Below are 24,779 nucleotides of genomic sequence, written 5' to 3' on the forward strand. Positions count from 1 at the left end.
AACATGCGCTGAAATATCGAAATGAATGAATGAATGAATTACGGGTGTATTACTTTTTCACCTCCACCAGAAAAACGGGTCCACAAATTTTCAGAATTTCAATACAACACGTCTCATGCGCAGCCGTCAGCTCCTGTATTTTCCCAGCTTAGCATTGCAAACGCAATGAGAGTTTGTAGAGTTGCAAGCTTGCAGATAAAGTCACCCGCTTGCGGACTTCACCACTTCGACAGCTCAAACCCACGTGGAGCGGCGATAGGAGAGCGACGTGACTCAGCCACCCCTCGCTTGAAACTTTTCGCCCATGTTCTACGTCACGGCGCGTCAGGCGAGAAGCTCCGGGAGCCCAACGTCCCGGCATCGTTCAGAAAATAGTTCCCACCGCCAACGTAGCTTGTTCGTTCTATTAAAACGTGCAGGTGTCGAATAGGCCCATTTTCTCGCGTAAACGTTTTGGTGTAAATGATAGATATACTTTAATAAGAAGGAACGGCCCGCAGTTATTTATGAGGCTTTATCGATCATTGCGCCCTATTTCTCGTTTCTACAGCTGCGTTGGCTGCGCCGCGCGGATGAACACTAACGCAAGTTGCGCGCCGTAGCAAAGGCCATTAACGCTCCGTCCGCTGGAGGTACTGTGCTGGGCTGCAGCTTTTGACGTTCTGTATTTGTTCCCTCTGCTGCGTTGCATCGACATTTCAATTCACCATGGTGAACTCGTCGAAGATGGGACTTGTGAAGTATCTTCTCTTTGCTTTCAATGCCATATTTGTCGTGAGTATTGGTTTTTATACCCGTTCCCTAGCGTTCTTTCGGCCGTGGGGCGAGCGGCACAGACGAGCGCTTTACAATGTCTGTTGCTGCTGTTCTCGAATGGCCGAAAACGTAGACTGTATTGCGTGCCCGCCATTTCCAGTTAACGAAAAAAAAAATTGTGTACTTGAAATGAGAGTGTAATTTAGACGGCAGTTTTTGCGGCGCCTGTGCAGACATTCCGTCTAGACGCGCACTCGTGTGACCGTCGAAGTGTATCCGGTTGCCATGAAACTACGCGTTACGACGGATGTGCTATATTGATGCAGTGCGCTTTCCCGGTGGCTTTCATTCGATTGTTTTTGCGATAATTGAACTGTTGCTTCGATTGATTTCAAATGCCGCCGGCTTTTACTCCTGGCGACATCCCGTCTGTTACCCTTACGCAGCTTATTTATGACAACTGACGGGCGTTTTGCGCAAGCCTGCCTGGTTTGTTTGATTCCTTACTGCAGCGTTTTGTGTAAACTTGTGTAAGTTCGTCGTAAGCGAGGATCAAGGACGCCATTGGAGGGGCGTATTACCTCCGTCACCCTGGTGGGATGTGTTGCAATCGCTTGAAATCTGCTTTCGGCGTCTGTCAGCGCTAGGGCGCGATGTGTCATATTTGCATCAGGTGGCAAAAACAGAAGCTAGCTTTTTCAGTACAGTATCGCTTGGATTAATTTTTTTTTTACTTTCGGTTAGGTTTTTAGGCCATGTTTTGTCTCGTTTCTCTTATCTCTTCGTGTCCTGTCGTAAGCTCGTTCTCCCCCAGCGACCTGTTTGAACGAAGTAAAACTCCAATGAAACGATGCTTTCAGTGTTGGTTCGGGCGTTGAATCAAATATTGTAACATGTTTTGTTAGGCGCAACGCATGCCGTCCTAATGATATATCCGTTCCGCCGAACTTTTTCCCCATTTAATGCTCTGAAATAATGCAGCCTTTTGTAATTGTCTGGCATTACGCTGTGGCTGTATTGGTTCAGAGCGTGGGCTTGCCGAAAACAGCCGTGCAACTACTATTTCGAAACTTATTTTTAGGCGTTGTGATGCTTTGTGGTCAAGGCATCAAGTTCCCATTGTGCAAGTCATGACAGTGCTGTGCCTATTATACCCCTGTCACACGGGCACTTCCAATTGTGATTGAGTCGATCAGGATCCAGCTCAATCCTGATCAGGTGCTGCTACAGGGCAGTTTCAGTTGCGAGCGAGCCCGCTCGCGCTTGAACTCAATTCTGGTTTCTCAAGCGCGATCGGACAGAAGTGGTGACACTCTTGTCCTCGCTGACTAATGGCGCAGAAGTTGACAACTTTAGCTTGCGCCAGAAATTGTATCAAATAACTTTGCCCAAATACGCGAGTTACGTATACTTACGACCGCGCAAAGTTACCAGACGCCGGCCGCGAAATGCATTTTTTTGGCGCCGTCTGGAAAATGATGGCAACCGATGCAACTTCTCAATCGAGATGCGTCAAGCGTGATCAAAAAGTCAATCACGCTTTGCTTCATTTCATTTCATACCCTGCCACAGTACCCCTGCCACAGGGGCACTGTGGCAGGGGTATAATGTAGGGGGAAAAAAACATGCTGCCCGTGTACAAATATTTGAGCTAAATACGGACTTTTGACAGTGAAAATTCGCTTTGATGAAACTGGAATCTAACAGGCAGGACCTTAGTCATTTTTTGTGCTTGTGCATTGCCATCAGTTTGCGTAATTACATGGTCAAACCTTCTGAAGTTGGCAAGTGGTGCTGCAGGGCAGGCAAGTGTATGGGGAATATAAAAACCAATAGCAACGAAGCGTGAAACCTCCAGTACAGGGAGCTAATACTGGGCTATCATTTGGCTGTCAGTTGAACCTCGCAAGCTGCACTGCTTTTTTAGTGCTTCTGAGTAGGGCCTATGCTATTCAAGCTCATGCCAAAGGGGCTGTAATTATTTAATGGTGCTTGTAACACCCCCACACAGCTGAGCAGGCACAATTAGCAATATTCTCTGCTTAACCCTTCATCAATGAAAAATCAACTACCCCTCTGTCTAAATGACAATTATGTTGGAACGCAAAGCTTTCCAAAATCAAGTACAACACAAAAAGTGGTAACCACATTGAGCGACTTTTGTGAGCGACACAAGAGCGATGCGGCGGGGATCTGCAATCGCTTGTCCAAATAACTTTCTGAGGCAGCCACATGAAAGCGATTGTGCGAGCGTCTTTGAAACGCGATCCCAATATTGCTGCACATTGCCTAATACAATTTTCGAAGTACACACAGCCAGAATGTATATTTGTGTGCATTTGTCACAAAAACGGGAAATAAACTTATTCCAGTAAGCAGCGGGTTGTGCTTTTCTAGGATGCACTGTGCCGCCGCTCCCCACTTACCCTCGTTCTCTCCCTAAGCCGGAAGCTGGGCCCCCTTACGGCTCTCCTTATTGGCTAGTTGCTAAGGCCACTTCCAGGAGGTGAGCGATTTTTTTTATGGGGACTCAGAACTGAGCGATCCGATCAGCAATTTGGTCCGCGGCAAAAAGTAGTTCGTTGCTATTCATGTTGCTCCCCAAATCGCATGCAAAAGCGCTCCATGTGGTTAGCGCTAAATGAACCAACCTAGAAGCGACTAGACCCACATCACAGCACCTTACCTTACACATAAGGTATTCCTTATCAGGACGATTTACTGCACTGCAATTATGCTCTCTATTGCTTTACTGCTGCGGACATTCCATGGCTTTCCCTAGTGTTCAACCATAGTCTTCGTTTTATCATAGTTCTCGAGCGTTCAGTCATCTTTGTGGAAGGGGTTGCATTTTGTCTAATTTTGCCCGTCTTTGCACCCCTCTCCAAATTCAAACTGCTTTGACCATGCTGGTATGGCGTAATCGGATAGACATTGGCTTCATAATGCCAGGGACGGAGGTTCGATTCAGACTGCGGGAAGTGATTAGCTTTTTCTCCACTTCAGCCACGATCATTTGAGGAAGTTTGCTTTCCTGCAGTGTGTTTTGGGCGAACTACAGACATTGGTGAGAGGCTGAAAGCTTTGCTTTAATAACGGCTCCCTTAGCTTGACTCGCATCTGTGCATTCAGGGTTAGTGCTAGCTATCGGGCAGTAGCCTATCACTGTTCCTCAAATAACTGTACCGGGGGTATGCAAAGAACTACAATGGGGGGCTCAGCCTCCCATACAGTCGGTGTCATCTGGCTGCCAAGGTTGGTAGTTCGGCTCATGCTGGTCTTACACACATTTGAGAGTGCAGCCTGCCATTAGATCGTATGCTTGCCAAGTGTGGCAATGCTGTATATTCTTTAGCTACACATTTCTTCGCCACTGCATAAGTAAGCAAGCCGCAACTTGTGGTAGGCATAACCTTTCGCATCTAGCAAGGTCCATTGTGCTTGCGGTGCTAGATATGACTGATGAACTCGTACTGCTAGCGAATTTTAACACTGGACGAAGGAAAAAATGACACATGCAAGACCAAGGCATAAACCAAGTCTAGGTCTAGCGTGTGTTTAGTCTGTTCCATCTTCGTCCAGTGTTAAAATTCGCTAGGAGTACGAGTTCATTAGTCAGTAACCAACTCTCCCATTTAATAGATAAGACTGACTTGTCATTATTGCTAAGAGCCGCGTGTGCATGCTGCCATACTGATGCATTTATTCAAACATTGAGGGAGAGATAAAGGGCAAGGGTATGGCTGTTCCTTCCATCAAATACAAATGAAACTTGCAAAAATAAAAACACGTTTGATGTGGTGCATACTATGGCGGCACAGTGGTGTAAAAGTAGCAACTAAATATACGGCATCGCTCCGTTGAGCAGGTGTTTTATTTAGCAGTAGGCTGTATTCTCACACTGAGAGACCGGCACATGCCCAGAGCTTCTAAATCTACCAGCCAGATATGGCAGCATGTATTGAAAGCTCAGTGCTCTATGTTTGTATTTTTTGTACTCGCCTTGTACGGGAGCTTAAAATTCGAGCTTATTTATTGATACTGCAGGCCTTGTCAAATTTCTAACATGTTTCAGTAAGTACAGTTCTGTTTGTTCAAAGCTGCTTTTCGCCTTTTTTATTCAAAGCGTATAATGGCCCTACTGCGAGCGTTTTACATTTTCTTAATCGAAGCGAGCAAGCCAAGCATGTGCTTCCAGCGGTGTGCGTATGTGGCTTGCTCAGGTGTGCAGCATCATTAAAAAGGTGCGACAGCAAAAGTAAACGTCAATTGTTTTGCGACTCGCATGACTGCTTGTGACACAAGCAGCATCACGTGTCGCGTTTTGGGGCCCAATAGCGGGACGACGCAGTGCATATTAAGGGCTGTCTTGTCTGTTGCGTCATTTTTTCTTCCTCGTGCACAAGCGCGGTTATGGTATGGGGAAAATGACATCGGATGATCTATGTCCCACTTGTAGTTTTTCGGCAGTGATTTGTTCAGTGATCTGCTGAAATAAGTGAGCTGAATCTTTCTTTCTTAGAGTGCACTTCTCTCTGTAACTTTTTATAACTTTGACGCTTTTCCTTGTTTCAACTGTCTTTTGCTGACCCTTCACCTGGTCTTTCCTTCCCTGGCAGCTTTGTGGCATTGCCTTGATAGCTGTTGGAGGGGTCGTGCTGGCGGCCCTGAGCCCACAGAAGCCGTTCTATGAGGGCTACCTGGGTGCTCCCGTGGCCATTGTGGTCCTGGGGGTGTTTGTCTTCGTGATCGCCTTCCTGGGATGCTGCGGCGCAATCCGGGAGAACTACCACATGATCATGGCGGTACGTAGCAGCGCCCTACCTGTGCTATGGTTGTGTGCAATTGGGAGGGGGCAGTGGGGCACTAAAGCTTGTCAAGCATCTTTAGTTTTCCTATCGAGGCACATTCGAAAAATGTACTCGTGCCTTAAACACTGTGTCAATCATGTCGTGATACTCAGCTTGACATGACTTGTGAAATCTACTACAAAAGTTTCTTGTGAGGAGACTAAGCTGATGTTTGTGCGGAAAAATGAATTTCTGCATTCACGCAAGGATTTTGGGCTGTGCTTTCAGCGTTTTGCGATGGAAGTCTTCAACTTTACTATCCCCTTTTTTAGTGCCTTTTTTTTATGGATAGTGGGCCCTCTGTACCTTGAGGTTCTTGTGCTTTTATAAGGGAATGCCAAGCATAGGCATTATATGAACTGCCAAAGAACCCATTCAATGATGCAGCGGTGTTCCAGAGGGGGGACAGTTAAGGTCAGACAAGCAGCAGTCTGCTTGCTAGCACATATCGGGTTCACCGGGGGTATTGTGGTTTTTTGTCAATGCCAGAGTGATTTTTGTACACCTTGACAGTGCACTGCAAGGTATCAACTTGGTCCAGGACTGAAGTTTGTATTTGTTAGAATGCAAACTTGTGCTTGCCTGGGGATGCAAACTTTTCTTGTTTGCAGGCCAAACTGGCTCTGCAGGAAAGACAACCTACTTTAGGAAGTGCTGCTGCTTGAGAGCATTTGACTTATCTTGCTTGTTAGCAAACCCTATTCATCTAAACAAGGAAGAGTGTGCGTTTAAAAATGTTCACTTGTCTTATGAACTTGAGCATAATGCTTGACTTGAGGTACCTGGGGCCTTGCACTTCCAAAATAGTTGTTGCTGTCAGTCTTCCTGCATCCGTATGCCTGCATACTTTTTTGATGTATTTGCAGAAGTATCTGGAATACTCTGTTCTGTTAAGTAAATGTACCTCACCTGCTGGTCTCCAAGAGGCCTTCTCTAATGTTGGGTGTCTGGTGCATTTCTCTCTCCCGAATATGGACCCTGCTCAACTTTTGCTGTATCTCTGCAGGTGTCCTGCCAGCAACATGTGAGCGGTTAGCGCAGGGTTCACGAGGCGACTAGTCGCTAGTAATTGTGAAACCCTAATGGTGTCATTGACACTTTGAACGGTGAACTGTGCACTTTGGTTTTGGCCGGTAGGGGTTATTGCACTGGTTGCAGGTGGGTCCGTTAGTAGTACTTGCAAAGAGGTGAACTGAGTTTGTGCGTGAAGATTAGGGAAGGAGGAGGGGGGTGTTGTAGGGTGCATATATTGCTTTCAAAGACAGCTTTTAGACCTCTGATCTGTTTCTACGCCTTAAAAACATACTTTTGCAGTTGTAATGTAGTGCTCATAAAGCGCAGTATTTGTGCATGTGTAGCAGTGTGTAGTCTTTGCAGGCAGGGAATGTGCGTGGTAATCTCAATTTGAACCAAATTTTTTCTCCATTTCACTTTCAGTTCAGCGTACTGCTGACCATCATTTTGATCTGCGAGCTGGGAGCTGCCATTGCTGCTTATGCCTACCGATCAAAGGTATAGCCCTCACTTGTCGAAACGACCTTCCGCGGTGGCTCAGTACCAAGTGTAAGGGGGACAATCATGGGGCCACCCCCTCTTGTTAGCTGCAGTCTTCTGTGCTGTTTAATTGGCAGTGTAGTCAGTCTAGGCAGATAACTCAAGGCAGGTGTTTTGACTAGTTGATGCTGATTGGACTTTCATCAAAGTTAACCAGCGTGAAAGGACAGGTGCATGAAAGTGCAAATAAGAAGATTGCCTATTCTTTTGGTATTTTTTTCTCTGTGTTCTTGTCCTTTTGCATTTGGTTCTGACGGAAGCTTGCTTGGACCATTTATGAATTTCATGTTTTGCAGCTAAGTTCAGTGAAGCGAAAATTGGTAGTGTTTGAGGTACTGACTAAAATTGTGTGATTTGCCGATTTCTGTGTTATGCACTGCTGACGCCAGGGCTTGTTTTTGCTTTAGTTCAAACGTTTCAGCACGCAGGTAGTTCAGCAATTCAGTTTTATTGCCAGAACAGAGGATAGTGCCAAATTTTAATTATTCTACATGTAAAATAGCACCTCTTGGTGCCAGCGAGTCTGTTGAGGGGGTTGGCACATAATGCATTTAAAATTGCACTGTCAATTCAGTTGTGTGTGTGTGTTAAAAGCAGAACAAAAGGTCTTTCTGGGAACGATTGAGATTGGTAGGAGCATTAGAGCACTGCAAGGGCCTGATTTTAAGGCCCGAAGCCCGAACCCGGCCCGAGCGTGCTTCGCGAAGCCCGAGACCGACCCAGGCCCGTAACACCTAGCCCGAGCCCGGTCCGGGCCCAGGCGTTCATAAGTGAGCCTGGCATGAGCCCGGCCCGGGCCTGCCTTCTCAAGCCCGGGCCTGGCCCGGCCCGGTAATTTATTTTTTGGCCTAGGGAGGGCCCGCGCGTGTGTGACCAGGCCCGGTCTTTGACGCTAAAGAAAGTTTATTATATTCCGGGCGATCAGACGGAGCATCTAGTCTGTACAAGCACGTCATGAACTGAAATGCAAAAAATAAGTGTTTAAAAGTGCACATAGTTTAGCTTGCACCGTCTGCAGTTCACGCGACATCGGCGTAATAATAGCTCGTATTCTTACACGAAAGGCATCATCACCTTTGATGACCAGACTCTTGGCAACTTCCCGTGGTTGTCTCGGCCACAAGTTGGTATTGCTGAAATTTTTCGATCCGCATTTGAACCGAGTATGTACGCGCGTTGAAGTACTTCACGTGCAGTGGTCGTCAAGCGGTGGTGTTTCTCTGGCATGCGTGTTTGATTCCCGGTCACGGCAGCCGCATTTTGATTGGTGCGACATCTAAAACACACGTGTACAGGTGCACAGCTCCAGAATGTCTGAATTAAGTCCTTCCCCTCTTGGGCATTCCATGTAATCGCATCTTTGGTATGTTATACAACAAAATAGAAAATCTTGATGCTGTACAAGAAATGTCATTAAAATTGCAGTATAGTGACCATCAGACCTAGCAAAACACGTTTTTAAAATAATGCGTACAACTAACAGCAAGAGGCGCGCAAAAATAAGCTAAGAATATTCATTTTGATGCTCTTTTCTACACTTCACGTCGGACCTATTAACGGCCGTGCCTATGAATTCAAGCCCGAGCCCGGCCCGGGCCCACGGCGTCGAGCCCGAGCCCGAGCCCGGCTCGGGCCCGCGGCATTGATCCCGGGCCCGCGGCATTGATCCCGGGCCCGCAGCATTGAGCCCGGGCCCGCGGCATTGAGCCCGGGCCCGGCCCAGGCCCGCCAATAATAGACTTCGGGCGGCCCGGCCCGGCCCGTGGGCCGGCCCGGGCCCGTGCAGTGCTCTAAGGAGCATAAGGGTCTTTAGGTTTTCTAATACTTCCCCCTTTTGTCGTGAGGTACCCTCACAAGTGTGGTTTCCCTAATTGCATAATTTCCGCATACAATGAAGAACAGGGCCACTAGCTTTTCATTATGCACTTTTGCTTTTTGTCACAACGCCTTGTAAATTAGGTGTTTCCACCCTTTCTACATGGTTTGGAGACTTTTCATCTTTTTCTCGTCTTCTCTAATAAATGAAATGCAGCCGGATTGTAAAAAGATATTTCAAGCAGTTTCTATTTATTCTTATTCTGTGAAATCATTTTTTTATTTAACCAAGGAAACAAAACTTGGGTTAGCTTGTGTGTATTGGTATTTGCAGAAATCTGTGCTTTAGGAAGAATCAGCAGAAAGGAATGTGCTATTCGTGGGCAGATCAACTTTTTCTTTGGCAGCTAGAACTAGTTAAACACACATTGCACTAATGCCGAGTGGCCTATGGCGTGATCTTGCAAACTTTAAGCTGTAAAGTACCTCGCACTTGAAAACGCTGTAGCACCTGTTTGAAAAATGTTATAGTTGCTCATTGCCAAGTAGCAGTCTCGATAGTGACCTTAAAAGATCGTTCAAACAAAGCACAGTATTGGCACTCGTAACACACATTGGAAAATCTTCGTCTAATTTTTGTTATAGCCGAACAGCGGTGTTGGGAGACTGTGCAAGTCACAACTTGTGCCTGTACTCTTGAGGCAACCCTGTGGTTCAACATCACCACAATACACTTGAGTGACTAATCTATGCAGCCAACCACAAAGTTCTGGTGAATTCTGTTGAGCACATGGTCAGTCTCAAAAGTTTGCTCTATGCTGTGGCATCGCGCAATGGAAGCATGACGGTGCAGTCATTCCCCAGATTTCATTGTTGGCATCATGGATTGGTCACTTCGGTGCTTGTGGTGCCGCTGAGCTACAGGATTGCCTTAGTGTGAAGTGTTTCTGGATTGCAGTTTTTGGCTAGATAACTAAATGAGGCAACCAGACAGCATCACTTCCTCTAGTAGCCACGTGATAGTGAATAATGCGAGCATCAGGGGTGGAACACCTGTGCCATCCTGTGCCAAACCGCCCCTGTTCCGCCAAACTCGTCAAGGCTGTGGTCGGCTATGAAACCTGGCTTTGGCTTAGCCGTAAGGCCGTAGGCTTTAAGTGCCTTCTCCCACCTTCTCTTTGCATTTCTTTGTTTCACATTTGCCCAGTTTTGTTTGCTGGTGTCGGCCGCTGCGCCACAATCAATGAAACATGACCAAAATTAAAATATTTTGTGGATCATCACAAACCGATAGAATAACATTCGCATGAAAGGTTGCAGTTAGAGGTAAATTTAGTCGCTCATTTTTTACTATCCTGGCTTTGCGGCCTGCAACTTTTCGTAGCGGCATGTATTGAACGGACAGGTTCCTGGACACTTTGCCCTTGCTTGTTGATTCGGTTCGCTTTTGTTGCGAGGTAATTACTCATTTTTGCCTGTGAACTTTGGGGTTAGCGTTGCTTAGTGGGGGGATGGTTCAACATTAATCATGCCTTCTGACTCGCTCTAGTTGCGTAGGCTACGCCGTAAGTTTACCAACTTTCGCAACCATGGGACGGGTGAAGGCAAAACAACGTTCAGCATCACACGCACTAAAAACCGCTGTTCGATGGAAAAAATGCAAGCAAACACCCTGTTTAATAGAATGCCACCATGAGTTCTCTTAAACACTGCCGTTTACCGGATGCGAAGCAAGGCCTATTATCTGATCCCCTTTGGCTCTGCGCGTGAAGTTTGACTTTTGAACCGTGTTAATGAGGTGCGCTAGCTGGGGCCAAAAGGCAGATAACTCCTCATGTTGTAAACCTCCAGATATAGTACAAGAACTGCGTTCCCGATTCGGAGTAGGTTCTAGTGCACGGTAGTATGCACCACAATGGTGTGAAATGGTGTTACATCTGCTCCGAATTGCATTTCTCGCTGCTCCAAACCTGCTCCAAAAGGCCTTTTTGGCTGTTCAAAGCCTGCTACTGCTCCCAAACCCATGTACCCCCCGTTCCACCCCTGGAGCATTGTGGTAGCATGTTTGATGTTCTGCGAGCCATCGATGGTTTTCAAGACAGGTCACGCTGTGCACCTTGCAAAGAATCCTCGCTCCCTTCAGCATGTGCTTGCAGAGGTTGTAGCTCCTGGGGTGCTTGTCAACAGCTTCATTTTTGTTTACCTATCGCTGTGGCTCAGTGGCTGTGTCCTGCTGAGTCGCGAGGATGCAAGTTTGATTGATTAAGGCCACGGGTCTGTTTTATGGTGGAGGCAAACAATAAAAATGGCTGTCAAGATTTTGGTGCCTGTTAAGTACCCCAGGTGGTCTAAATTAATCTGAAGCCCTTTTCTTTATCTTTTTTAGTTAATTTGTTAAATGCAAGGTGTAGTCCTATTTAAGTACCACACAGTGAAGAAATACAAAATCCTTTTTTAATATCGGCAGTCGTATTACCAAGCTTAGTGTAAATCAGTTTTACTAGTGCACAAAAAAAGGCAAGCTGGCTTTTTGTGATGCAAACTGAAGGCATCATAAGGCCCTACAATAAGCTTTAAACTTGCCTGAAAACTTGTTATATGGGAGTATTGGTGTGCTGGTAAGTATACTAAAAGTAATTCTCTTTTCAGATTAAGGATGCCATCAGGGAAGAGGCTACCAAGTCCATCGACCAGTACAGCCAGAACAATGACACTCAGCGCCTGTGGGATGACATTCAGAGCAGTGTAAGACAGACTGCTTTATTTTGTTCTTGTGAATTCGATGCCATGGGGATTCGAATGTTGAAACATGTTGCTGGGATAGATGACAAACTCGATGTGGTGGCACAGTGGCTAAGGTGTTGTGCTGCTCAGCACAGGGACGCATGCAGGATACCAGCGTAGTGGCGGTTTTTGTGATGGAGGTGGAAAACACTGCCGTGGGTAGAAATTTCGACGTGTGTTTAAGACTCCTGGCTGGTCTGAATTAATCCGGAGCCCTCCACTATCGCACACCTGATAGCCCAGGTGTAGCTTTGGGGTGTTAAACCCCACGATTTGAAAATCTGAATTTGGGGTAGATGACAATGCCGAACTTGAATTGTCAATTGTGTGTACAGCCACTGGGCCTTTCAGCATGGTTGCAAGTTGCTTCCAGGTACAGGAGGCTGTGAGTTTGCACTCACTATGAGGGTACATTGAATTTCTGTGTAAAAGCTGGTAAATGCATGTTCTTGCTGCTCACAGGGGGGCGTGGCGACAGGGTTAGGTTTGTGGGGACAGGTAAATTCTAGATGGTATGTTGTCTGTAAGTTATTGCAGTGTAGACGTGGAGGGGTAAGGGGTTGTCGAGGAGGGGTGGGGATAGTGCGGTTGTAGAGTTTGGTTTGAAGGAGTCTCCTGGTAGGGGCTTCATGATTGGTTGAGGACGGGTGAAGTTCGGGGTGCGAGAGTAGCGTGTGGTATCTAGTCTCAATTGGAGTAAAAGGGGGGCAGGGGGTGGTTGTGTGATTAGAGGAAAGGGAGGTCATCGGTCCATGTGGAGGGGGCGCTCGGAAGTGGCGCTGGCATGGGCTACTTTGTTTGCTACCAGTCATGAATGGCGAGGCATTTTCACCGTGGTGGTCAAGTGAGGGTGGCATGGTCTGCAGAATTGGTATGGCGGGTAGAGGAGTGAGACCAACTTGGTATATACGGCAGGCGTGCTGGAAATGGGCTATAGGCTTTGGTTGCGGCATGGGCAATGGCAAGAGCTTCTGCTGTGGAGGATGAGGCGGGACAGTAAAATGCCGCCGTAAGTAGAGCCCGAGAAGTTGACTGCCATCGGGCATGGGGAGGGGAAGGTGGGTGAGCTCCATGTGTGTGGCGAAAGTAAGGATTAGTTCCAGAAAGTGTGCTAATGCGGCAGACCTCGGTGGTATGGTGTCCTGGGTGTATGTGGAACACTTATGCGTGGGAATTGGAGAGACCGTGATGATGTGGTCATTCTTTGGAGGATAGGGGTATCCCAGGTTAAGTGCCATGCTGCTGGTTGGAGGGAGTAAGGCATTGTAGTTGGGCTACGCGCTGTGGCCCCAAGAGCTTCGAGAGGCTATTTGGGAGACCCAGGTGGAGAAAAACGTTCGGTAGATGTATGCACTGGGAAGTCAAAGGCTGCCTTGTAGGCCTTTCGAATGGGAATGTCAAGCTTCAAGTGCTCAACTGGGGAAAGAGACATAGGGTGTAGCGTATGTGAAATAAGTTCAAATAACTGATGAGGGCGGTTGCATGAGTTTGCAGACATTTTTTTTCTTTGAGTCTATGCTGATGACCACGGATGTGGCATGCAAGGTGGGCGAGCTGCTGTTGTAGGGATGGAAGTTACTGCTAACAAAATACCAGAGTTAAAATGAGCGTTAATGCTGCGAGGCTATCTGGTTATTGTTTGCCCAAATGCAAATGAAAGGTGTTGAACTGAAAAATATAACACAATCTTTTTGTTTGTATTGCTGCTTTTAGTAACACAATTGAGCTGTTTTCACTATCAAGCTGTTCACTAGCATGCTATATTTGCAAGATAACTAATGGCCATCACTGTTGCCCTGCTGTTTGCTGCTATGGCGCACTGTGTTTAAGCTGCTCTTGCTGGTTCTCTTATGCTGTATATACAGCAAAATGCTTCGCCCACATGAAAAATTGGCCTGAGGCTGCTGTATCACTCACTCACTCAAGCTCAGTCTTGATCAGTGTAGGGATAAATAAAACTCAATTTGCTTTCATTTTTCTTCTCATTTTATGTAGTGTTACACAAGTTTACTAGAAATATGGATGGATGCATTGCCTTGGGTTCTTTTGTAATCGATAGGTGTGCACTGCCCCCTTGTGATGCTGTTATACTAAGCCAATAACTTTTTATTGCTGTTTGAGAAAACAAAGCATGGAATGTGCTTTTTATGGTCACCTATGATTTAGGAGCAACCCAAACTGATTCATCATTTGGCTAGTATGATTTTTTTTGGCACCTTGTGTGAAACAGCGGCTGCTGCAAATTCCAAAGAATTCACGGTGCGGTAGTCTTGGGACATTTTTTCGGTTTTCGAGCAAGGGCAAGCAACTATGGTTTCGATGAAGCAAAACCACGTGACCTTTGCACCACAAACAGGAGTTGATTATGTATGGTGTAATCTTTTCCATGAAAGGTTTAAATTTACAGTATAGTCACTGTGATGCTGCAGCCAATATCAGAGCATGTCCTTTATGTATTAGGCACTTGATAATTTTGTTCTGATCTGAGAAGTCCATTGTCCTCTTCGGTAGCATTTGCCTAGTTTTTCAACTTCAGCCATGAGTATTATATAATGGGAAGCCAAAAATAGACCTTGAAACTGGTGCTGTTCAACGTTGTGCAACATTGAAATTGCTTGCTGAGCCCAAGGACGCGGGTTCGATTCCTGGCCGCGGCGGCCGCTTTTCCGATGGAGGCGAAAAGCAAAAACGCCCGTGTGTTTGAGATTTTGGCACATATTAAAAAACCCCAGGTGGTCAAAATTAATCCGGAGCCCTCCACTACGGCGGGATTGATTGTAGGGTTTAAGGCGCCGATGCAACGCAGGCGATGAGGCGCGCCGTAGTGGATGGCTCCGGATTAATTTTGACCACCCGGGGATCTTCAAAGTGCGCCAAAATCTTGCACACACAGGCGTTTTTGCTTCTCGCCTCCATCAGAAAAGCGGCCGCCGCGGCCAAGAATCGAACCCGCGTCCTTGTGCTCAGCAGCACAACGCCTTAGCCACTGAGCCACCTCGGCGTGCCTTATCGCCTGTGTAGCATCTGCTTGTTAAGCCTCATAAACAACACAATCCACATCAAAATTGCAAATGCACACAGATATGGTCAGGCGGAAGCACGTGACTCAACTGAGAGCCTAACAAGAAACGTTTACAGTCAAAATGGTGCATTCATAAAATTCACCAAGTCGAGAGTAGGGCCCTTGAGCAGTTTATGCCGTATTTATTCGAATCTAGGCCGGCCCCGATTCTAAGCCGACCCCCGAAAGTCCGAAGTCACGAAAAAAAAAAAAAACTTCCCTCGAATGTAGGCCTAACAAAAAGGCGAGGTCAGTGTTCACAAAAAGAAAACTCGTTTATTGAACATGAAGATCCGGTGCTCATTCTGAGTCATCATCGCTGCTACCTCAGAATGCCATCCTCGTTCCGGCGCACGCAAATATCCTCTCCCGTTGCGTCCTTCAACGACGGACATTTTTTTTTCATCCACGCCGAAGTCCCGCCCGGCTTGAACGTTCGATGACAACTCCGCGGCTAAAACAACTTTTCTTTTAAAAGCGGCACTATAATGGCACCGCTTGTTTTGGTGCCATTGCACTGTCAAAACCAAATGCCACACTGCACGCAGGCCACTATCCGCACAGTTCAAAATGGCGGCAACGCCCCCAGCTATGGCCCCTTAAGTGGCTACTGGCTCGTCTTGTAATGGCTACAATACTTTTTTTTCTGGGTGGCGCTAGCTGCGCGCCACTTCCCTCAATTTCACTTGGAAATTGGCGCGTGTTTCAAAATTGTGGAAGCAGGTTTGCTGACCTTGCTAAAGCCCAATGTAAAGAACACATTAGGGCTCTCAGTGTGTGAACAATCCATCTGGCAACATTTGATGCGAAGCTTTTTACCATAGCTTTTTGAAAGCCCCAGTGCCTCGACCATGGTATAATCTCCCATTATGTGAATAAAAGAAACAAGTGGTTGAATTTTTTCAGCTTTTAAGGAAGGAACCTTTACTTACTGAGCAAATTGAAAAGGCTGTAAAAAGCATTTGTAATTTAGTTTAAAAAAAGTTTGGATATAATTTAATTAAAAACATTCAGTTCCTTTCCTTTTAGTGTGCAGTTTTTCAGAATTCAATCATCACTTGTTGGCAAGGTAATGTATAGTGCAAATCAGCAGTCTAGACCAGTTCAGAAAACCTAAGGTGTGCAGTGTATTTTTTAGAATAAGTTGTTGCTCTTTGCAGGTTAGAAATTATTTGTCTGTGCTTGAGTGACTGTGAATGACCTGTTCTACAGGGTGTGAGGGCATGTGCAGGGCAGCTTATGTGGGCTGGTTGGCCACCTCATTTGCAGGCCACCTCTGAATTTGTCCATCTCTTTCCACCCTCGATGCTTGCCTGCCCAATCTCCATGCACAATGAATGTTGCTTAGTCATCTGGTGAAAGTTGTACACCCTGTAACAAATAGTCGCGTATAAATGTGAACACGCAAATACGGGTGGGTCTCTTCACAGGTAAGGTAATGCATGGCTAACCTATAAAGTACAGTCGTTGACATCGACGGATGTAGAGCGCTGCTAGTTTACAGCTATGAACAAAAGCATGCGAGTGGGCTCTTTCTGACTCGTATACTGTTGTGAGCAGTTCATTTATTGCTGACTGCACTCGAGGGCACATCAGGCTTCATCGCGTGATGTGCCCTCCGTCTACAAACTGCCTAGAAATGAAGCCTCAGGTTGTGTGGTTGTGCGGGGCAATACCTTTTTTTTTTTTTTTGCCAGGTCTACTCACCACTGAGTGTTTAATTTCGAACAGCTTGTGGACCTACTCCAATAGGGGCAGAACATAAGAGCCTGTGTATTGTACCCTGAGTGTATACCAGGAAGTGGTTCGTCCAGGAGGGTGAAAGCCAACAAGGGGGCTCTTCGTTATAGTGTTTTACAGAGAAAACCCAGTTTTTATATTTTTTGCGAGTGTGATCTTGCGATGGGTTTGACCAGATTCATTTATTTGCAGCTCCATTGCTGCGGAGCCAACAGCACTGCCGACTACCACCAGGCTTTGCCACCATCATGCTGCCCAGACAAGCCTACCAACTGCACTGTGGACAAGGCATACACTGTGGTAAACATCCTTTGTGGTCTTGCTGCAGTTTATGCAAAATTTTGTAGGTGGTACCTTATGGTATGCACTGTTGTGGGATCCAGTTTTGCCATTGATTGCGTGCTAAGGAAGTGTTAGATTTTGGCCAGTGAATTTTGGGTTCCAAGCAAATGGAGATTTTTCCCAAATGATTTTAAATCTAGTAGTCTAAATGCTTTTTGTAGTTTAAGTAGTTTAAATGCGGTCTTCAGCGAATTCTTGTATTGAAATGAATACTAAATGTATAATTAACCCTTTGAGGGTCACGGCCGTACATGTACGGCATCGGCAAACACTTTCAAAATGGTCAATGACGTACATGTACGGCATTGCTTGTATCTTTAAAAAGCGTGCCTTTTTCGCCAACTTCTCTTGCTTGGCATGTGCTGCCACACTTCGGAAATACGTCAAATTTTTTTCTTGCGCCGATGGCTGTTCTTTTTATTTTTTTGATTTACTTCAGCGGCGCGCCGGCTATCGCTTGCGCATCCGCTAACGAGGGGGCGCGCTGGGTATCTCCCACCGGATACCCGGGCGCCTTTCGCTTCTTGCGCCTACCACAGACCAAGGTCGCCTGCGAAACTGATGAGGCTCTTTTCTCGTTTTTTTGTAGTTTATGAGCGGTGCGCCGTCTATCGCTCCCGCATTCTGCCGCGCGCGCCGGCGGGCGCCCAGCGGCTGGTTTCGGTATTGTCCTCTGGGCGCTTCCCGCCTTTTGCGCCCGCGAAACTGATGTCTATCTGATTTTGATTCACTCAAAAGGTGCCGGCTTGTTACTCTCCCGTTTCTATTTAGAATTTTTCTTGTGTAACGCCATAATAAACCACATGTATGTAACAACACAAATGATTTTTTTGTCACTTTACGGTCACGCAAAAAAATTTTTGATTATTTTTTCTCGATATAGATTCGTCCGTAGAATTTAAATCACCAATAAAAAAAATCGACCCTGTGGGGACGCATTTGGCAAAAAAATTCGACCCTCAAAGGGTTAACTGTTCATATTTTTGGAATAGCTACTTTACTTTAGAGCATTTAGCTAGGCTATAGAACAAAACTTTACCCTGCCAGTTCTAGCATTGGGGGTGGGATTAAAGTGAACTGGATTGGGCACATTGAATTAAATGAAGGGATGTTCGCCTTTCGGAGATTCAAAATATATTTGCTGTTGGGGCTGTCTTATGGGTCGAAGTTGGCAGCCTTTGTTCAACGGCAGAAAACTATCTGTGCTTGGACTTGCAAAGTACTTGTGCTAACATAAACTTTGTTCCTTTGTTACACCGCATGACTTTCCACTTACCCTGAAAAGTAGCTTTCCGTTCGGCCATCATATGTGCGCATGCTTAGCTTGTGACAGTGCTTGTACATGCAGTGCATGGCTGTTCATAACCTGTTGAGCATGAGGTCGCAGGTTCGATTCCTGGCCTGCGTAAGACTCTACTTTGTATATTGATAAATGAAACAAACATAAAAACAGTGAAGTGCTACCACAAATTCTGCACCATGCACCAACGAGCAGCCCATGGCAGCTTGCGCACTTCGATAAAGGTTCACTCTAAGTTGTCATTGTACTCAGTTGGATGCGACCGCTTGTGTATGTCTTGGCAAAAACTCGTGGAAGCTTGAATCTCCTACTGCTTTCAACACTTCACAGTGAGGATGTCTGGTAGTTTAAGGGGACACGCGGGTCGAAAAATCGCTATTTTTTCGAAATATGTTGTTTTTTTGTTTTCACTTGCACTATCATCTTTGACTATCCTTCTTCCATGAAAAAAAAGATGAAATCGAAATACGAACGAGAACTTGGTGAAAATCGCGCCTGAATGACTCGCGGTGAGCCTAGAAATCACGCAATCAAGCCGAATTTCGGCCATCTTTGAGAGTTTTTGCTGCACGGAAGCGTGGCTGGCGGCCATTTCAGTCACTTGAGAGAGGTAGTCAAAGCCTTCTTCTCTCAAACAAACCGCTCGCCAGCTTCGTATCTCCGTGTAAAAAAAAAAACTTCTCGTTTGTTTTGAGAGCTCCAACTGGGTATTTAAAGGCCAACTGCACTCAAATTTTCGACAACGTAAAAATAATGTCACCTAACAGTTCATATAAAAAGGGTGCGAAATGCAAAATACTGCGCTTCAAACATCAACGCGCGCGACGCAAACGGCTCGCGACATTCGCGTTTTCGGAACCGAAACTGAATAGAAAAGGCGGCCATAGCGGCGGCCGGAAGGAACGGAAGCGACCGCGCCAGAGTCGGCGGCCGCTCTGAGCCGCCTGCAAATGCGCGTGGTAGCGTCGCGTTTCGCTTTTTTATTTCCACAGAACTTCCACTAACGTTTGCCCATGATAATGGAGTTGGGCGCAATTCCGGCATCCCGTTGCTATCAATCGAGATGAAGTAGACCGCCCGACAGTATTTTTTTTTCACCATAATAACTGCCGGAATAGCAATTTTCGGCTTTGCTAGTAAAAAACGGACCCTGATTTACAAAGCTATTTGCTCGTATACGATATCGAAAAGCAGCTTTTATTATAGCCGACCCCTCGGCTATCGCGTCGCCCTCTCTGAAGGGAACAAATCGCACGAGGGCGGAGATAAATCAGTATATTTCTACTATACATTACATGCAAACAGCTTCGTGAATATCGGCCCAGTATTTTTCCCCCTGTCTGCACATCGAGAATCGAATTATAATAAGGGATCTGAAACTATAAGCCCGCCTCCAGAGCTAAATGACGCACTAAAACACGAAAACTCTTCCTATGTACCGCTGTTTTCTACTTTAACCAGAGACAGGTACTGTTGAAAACGTTTTACTTTCAAATAAACTAAATTTAACGCTCAAAGTAAATACTTCACTTGGGAATCGAATAAAAATATAATCTATTGTTTAGGAGAGGAGCAGTTTAGTTTTCGCACTTCCCAAATACGACGGCCAATATTTGTGCGGGTGTATGTGTTACTACGAGAAAGGCTGATTTTGGTTCACTTAGCTAGGGAGACAAGACGCACAAATGTTTATAGCCGCGTGTACAAGAACTCTATTTGGGTCGTAAAACTTTTGGAAATGTCTAAAGGATAGAGGTGGCGTTGGGCCAGCCGAAATGAGGCCAATATTGGACGCGGAAGTGCAAGTGGTCAATAATTTATATTTTTTTTTCTGTGGTAAATGCAATAGGAGTGGTAAATGCAATAGGAATGACAAATGTAAGGCAAGTGCTCCTTTCGCGCTATTTTTTTCTTTGTGTAAAAATATTATTCTCAAGTAAAAAGAGTTTTGCTAACTCCAACACGTTCGCAAGCGCCTGAATAGGTTTAGGCTTCTAATCATTTTTTTGCATTGAGAAAAATGGGGGATATTACTGCCTATGCGGTTAGTTTAAACATTTGATGGCGACGCCGGTACAGCGCGCTGGTGTAGCAGAGAAACCCTGGGCGAACGCATCCCTGCGCCCGGCGGAGCGCCCTGCAAGTCGCCGGAGAAGCGCGAGCTTCACGGGACAGGTTCCCCAACCTCTGTCACAGGCCGCTCGGAACTTGTTACGGCGACTCTCCGCCAGGTGCAAACGTCGTCTGCTCGGAGGTACTTTGAACGGCGGTACCTAGCGCTCTCTGTGATTATGAAGATAAGGATTTCGCCATGGTGATTTTAAGAGCATAGACTACTTATTTGTACAAAAAAAATTTTGAGTGCAGTTGGCCTTTAAGCTTTGTGTATTTTACGAATTTAATCTACATCTAATGCGCACAAGCCTGTGTGTTGCTACTGCTTGGATGTTGCCCATTGTTTTTATTTACTAATGTTAGGTATCACCTGACAGTCTGTGGCCCTTTAGTGCAAAGTTAAACCACATGTGCCCCTCATATTGGCTTAAATTTTTTATTGTGCTTTTTGGCTTGATACAGGATTCGACTGTTGCTTGCTTGATCTCAGTTGTAGGTTGTATCGCACATATTTTTAAATGCGTAGTTATGTTTGTGGCAACAAAATGGTTTGGCGAAGAGCAGGCGTGGATTCATTTCCTCTCTTCACTATATTGTCTGCATTCAGTATGGTAGAAGCTGTTGATCGTGAGCTTGCGGTCTTGATGCTGGCAGCAATGTGCCCTGCAAAATAATGAATGGTACATGCTGTAGTATGATATAGGAAGGATGCTTGGTGGGAGGAGGAGGAGGAGGAAAATGTTTATTCAGAAAAAGGGAGAGGGGAGGGGGAGAGAAAGAGTTAGGAGCGGTGGGTGGCCATCCTATTCCGGTAGGCCGCGCAGGGTCGCCGCCGCCTTGCTGCCGATGTATATTGTGGGGTCGGGTGTCGGATTCGGTGGTCGTCCTCGGGTCCTGTTTCGGAGAACGAGGAGGGCAGATTTAGATCTAAATCTGCTTGGTGGGCAGGTGCATTTTTTAGGGGCAAATGGCACATGCTATGACATAAGACGCTTGGAGGAGCATTCCTGTGTTGCCAGCAGTTTTTGGATTGTGTCGTGGGGCAGCGATGTAAGGTGCGCTAGTGGCAAAGGACTTATAAATTGGGGGCATTTCTCTGCAACTTGACATTTGGGGTGGATATTCCTGAGGTGGGGCTTCATGATTAGGGAATTGCTTTGCAGCCTTCATTCAAAGTAGTTTGGATTTTTGCCCAAGTTTTCCTATGTCCCGTCAATAAGCAGCATTACTGTCAGTGGCTGCTGACTGTATGTGAATCTGCTGTTTTCTGTCACCTGCACAAGTCTTGCTAGGAGTGAGCACATCAAGTAATTAGGAGGCTCAAATATTTGGAACTTCAGAATGGGGAGGTGACTGCGATATTTAATTGGAATCGAATCGAATAGCAGTATTTTAAAGCCACAAGGATTTTTGGTGTATTCTAAAACGGAGGATACAAATAGGTGCTCAATGGCACTCAGTTAAACCCTGTTTTAAAAATTATTTCCCCCCTGTTCACTACACGAAATGCATCCTTTACAATGAACATGGTGTTGGCCTTCGCCATACTTTATTAGTAATCCCCTTTTTCTTTTGTGTTAGTTAATTTGCAAGAAAACAGAAAAGCTTTTTGAGTTCACACTTCTGTGATACCATGAGAAATCTTGCGGAGGTGGACACTGTGGCGAAGGTTGCAGATGCTTATTATGCAGTGGTCTCCGCACTTTGTACTTGCTCATTACGTGTCTCGCCGGTTACGCAAGCAATGCCCTCAACAGAACGTCCTGAAATCTTCAGGCCTGAAATGTTAGACGTGACACGTTGGGAATTGGAGGTGTGCGAATATTCAAACCTTTAAATACTTCGTGGATGTTTGCTATTGGATTCTATTCGCAGCAAAGTTTCACTTTTAGTGCGTTTCTTTGCACAACGTGCAAACTTCGAAGCTTCACAGCACAGTTTTGCCCCTTTAGGTTAATTTTTAATTTTGTGTACCACCTTTTAATCACTGGTACATAACCACCCCGATGTGTTATGTTCTCACTAAGTTTTCTTTTTTGTAGCTATGTTTTAGGAGCTGTATACACACTAAAGCTCAGCTAAGTATTTTTATGTGGCATCTTATGGCAGTTCTTGGTGAAAAGACTGCAAACACACAGAATACAAAATATAGAAGCCGAATATCTGGCTAAAAAAAAAGCTATTTTGCTCCTTTTCTGGAAGTTGCAAGCGATGCACCCCCCGTAAGGGAGTCATCTCATATTCCCCTCACATCTTCATTTGATGTGCCTAGTCTCCTTGTCACTGTTATGGTGGTCAAAAATGGGAGCCTCAATTTCACGTTGACGCGTAGGCCGCTGCCATGAAATGGACGAAACTATCAGCACGTGTGTGTATTGTGCGAATGGATGACTGCAGCTGTTTCTTAGTTTTCACGCCAAAGGCCACGTCTAACACAGAGCAGAACCAGTGGCAAGCCAGAAAAAAAAGTTGAGCTGGGGCAGTGCTGTTTAACATCGGTAGCATTTAAAATTTGTTGTTCCTTTCGTAGCACGAGGAGCTTTGGCAACAATTCTTGGAATGCTACTGCTCATGTTTAACATGCGCTGATTCACACGTACCATGGGCCCAAGGCACTGAAATGTTTTTAGCGCAGATTTTCACTCCACTGAGACCTTGCATTTACCCGTTGCTAAGTTGAGAACAGATATTGCTGGGTTAGTCTGTTCACAGAACGGTTGGAAACTCTTAATATTTGATTGGAAATGTAGGTGTGAAGATAGCGATTCCAGCTTGAACTGAATGTAGCCAAATTTTAGCAAAGATTTAAATATTGAATCAGTACTGTATCGTACTATTTTCACTTAAGTCATAAAAACTCAACTTCTAAGCAACTTAACGCTGCTGTTTTTTTGGTGAAATACATTATTTCGCACCAAAGAGTTGGCGTATATCTGACATTATTCAATTTGACTTTTGAACCCTGATATACGCACCTCCAGTAACAACATAATTGCAAGCATGGTTTGAGAGTAATTTTTTTGTGTTGGGAGTGGCCCTTGTATTTGTCAAGTTCTAAAACCTTGTGGATAAGCATGTATTGTGATTACTTGCTTGCTTTGTTTTCAGAACTGCATTGACCGTCTTTTTGAGAAGTTCAGTGAGAAGATCATCTATGTCGGCGTGACTGGGATCATTATCTGCTTCATTGAGGTAATTGCGTTATTTTCAACATCTTTAACTTCTCAAGGTGTACAAGATCTTATAAAGGCAACCAAACCATTAGAAAATCGCTTGGCCAGGGCTTATAGCATTGTTAGGATTTTTTGTCATTTGAAGCATTGTCAGCTCCAACATGGTTTTTAAATTTCAGTTCGATCTGTATTGTCCTGATTTTATTCAAAGACTCGACAGAGCATTGTTCTAGCATGTTATCATTTTCTAGAAGTTGAAATTGCTGTAATTACAGCCTATGGATATATTCCCAATGTGGTATAAGAACAGGCAAAACTACTTCCATTGATGAATTTTGCCTCTAAGGGAAATTTTTCTAGCCTGCTAATAGGCTATAAATGAACTGTAGGGAAGTACATAAATTCCGAAAATTAGGGCAAATCCGTATTACTAAAAACATTGGTAAAGACTAATATACCTTGGTAAAGGCATTACTGGAATCAACACCACTTCAATTCGGTACTGGCTTTGCAACTCTGTATTGCATCATTATCAATGATGAAAGTTGGAGATATTTTTAGATGCATTGTGGGGACACTCTTTTCAATGCCATTTCCTGTGCGTTCTCGCACGGATTCCAAATGTGCACTTTTTGTTCCAGTTGATATTGTAAGCTTATTTGGTTGCAGCAGAAAAGAATGAAGGCACTAAAGCTGGTTGTTTACGCATGGCTAGGTACAAAAAAGCATAAAGGTAGTACTTTTTCTCACGCATGAGTAATTTTAATCCAGTTTGAAGGCGACTGGTCAGTGGGGTTGCCTCGAGGACTGATTCATGGGGGAATTAATGGGTGTATGAAGCGAAAATAAACAATTGCACTTTCAATATTCTATGGCTGGACAGAACAGTTGCTTGCAGTAAAAGTTGGTGCAGAACAGACAGCTAAAGGGACAGACGGGACTAGTGTTACCGCAACTGATTTTATTTCAGAGCCATATCTTTCCTTGAAAGTGCAGCGAGCTCCGAGCATGCCCGTTTTATGAGATGTACACCCGAGAGCAGAAGTTTGCAGACTAGGGAAGCAGCAATTTTGAGTTGTTTCTCTCCTGCAAGGCAGCCTGGAGTACTATGTGCAGTAGTTATTGTTAGTTCAGTACTTCTACATCTCGCATGTATTCAACATTTTGTCGGGCTGCTATAGGAACAGAAATAACCTAAAATTGCCATTTCCCTGGCCTGTAAACTTTTGATCGTGGCTGTACAATAAAAAAAAAAAAAAACACACACACGGAACATGTCACATTTAACA

At 45.3% G+C, this 24,779-nt stretch overlaps 1 protein-coding gene across 1 annotated transcript in view; it reads left to right on the forward strand.

Annotated features, from left to right (window-relative positions):
• Window positions 1-561: 561 nt before the first annotated feature.
• LOC144155751 (CD63 antigen-like) overlaps window positions 562-24,779 on the forward strand; it is a 29,955-nt gene continuing 5,737 nt past the window's right edge. Inside the window, exons 1-6 of the mRNA XM_077687376.1 lie at window positions 562-774; window positions 5,376-5,561; window positions 7,044-7,118; window positions 11,625-11,720; window positions 16,753-16,860; window positions 23,426-23,509. Of these exons, the coding sequence (XP_077543502.1) occupies window positions 709-774; window positions 5,376-5,561; window positions 7,044-7,118; window positions 11,625-11,720; window positions 16,753-16,860; window positions 23,426-23,509 (615 nt within the window). The 5' untranslated portion in view covers window positions 562-708. The remainder of the gene's footprint in view (window positions 775-5,375; window positions 5,562-7,043; window positions 7,119-11,624; window positions 11,721-16,752; window positions 16,861-23,425; window positions 23,510-24,779) is intronic.

The sequence above is a fragment of the Haemaphysalis longicornis genome, unplaced genomic scaffold, assembly GCF_048455015.1.
Source record: "Haemaphysalis longicornis isolate Haplotype H1 unplaced genomic scaffold, Haemaphysalis longicornis Haplotype H1 scaffold_1, whole genome shotgun sequence".
NCBI lineage: Eukaryota > Metazoa > Arthropoda > Arachnida > Ixodida > Ixodidae > Haemaphysalis > Haemaphysalis longicornis.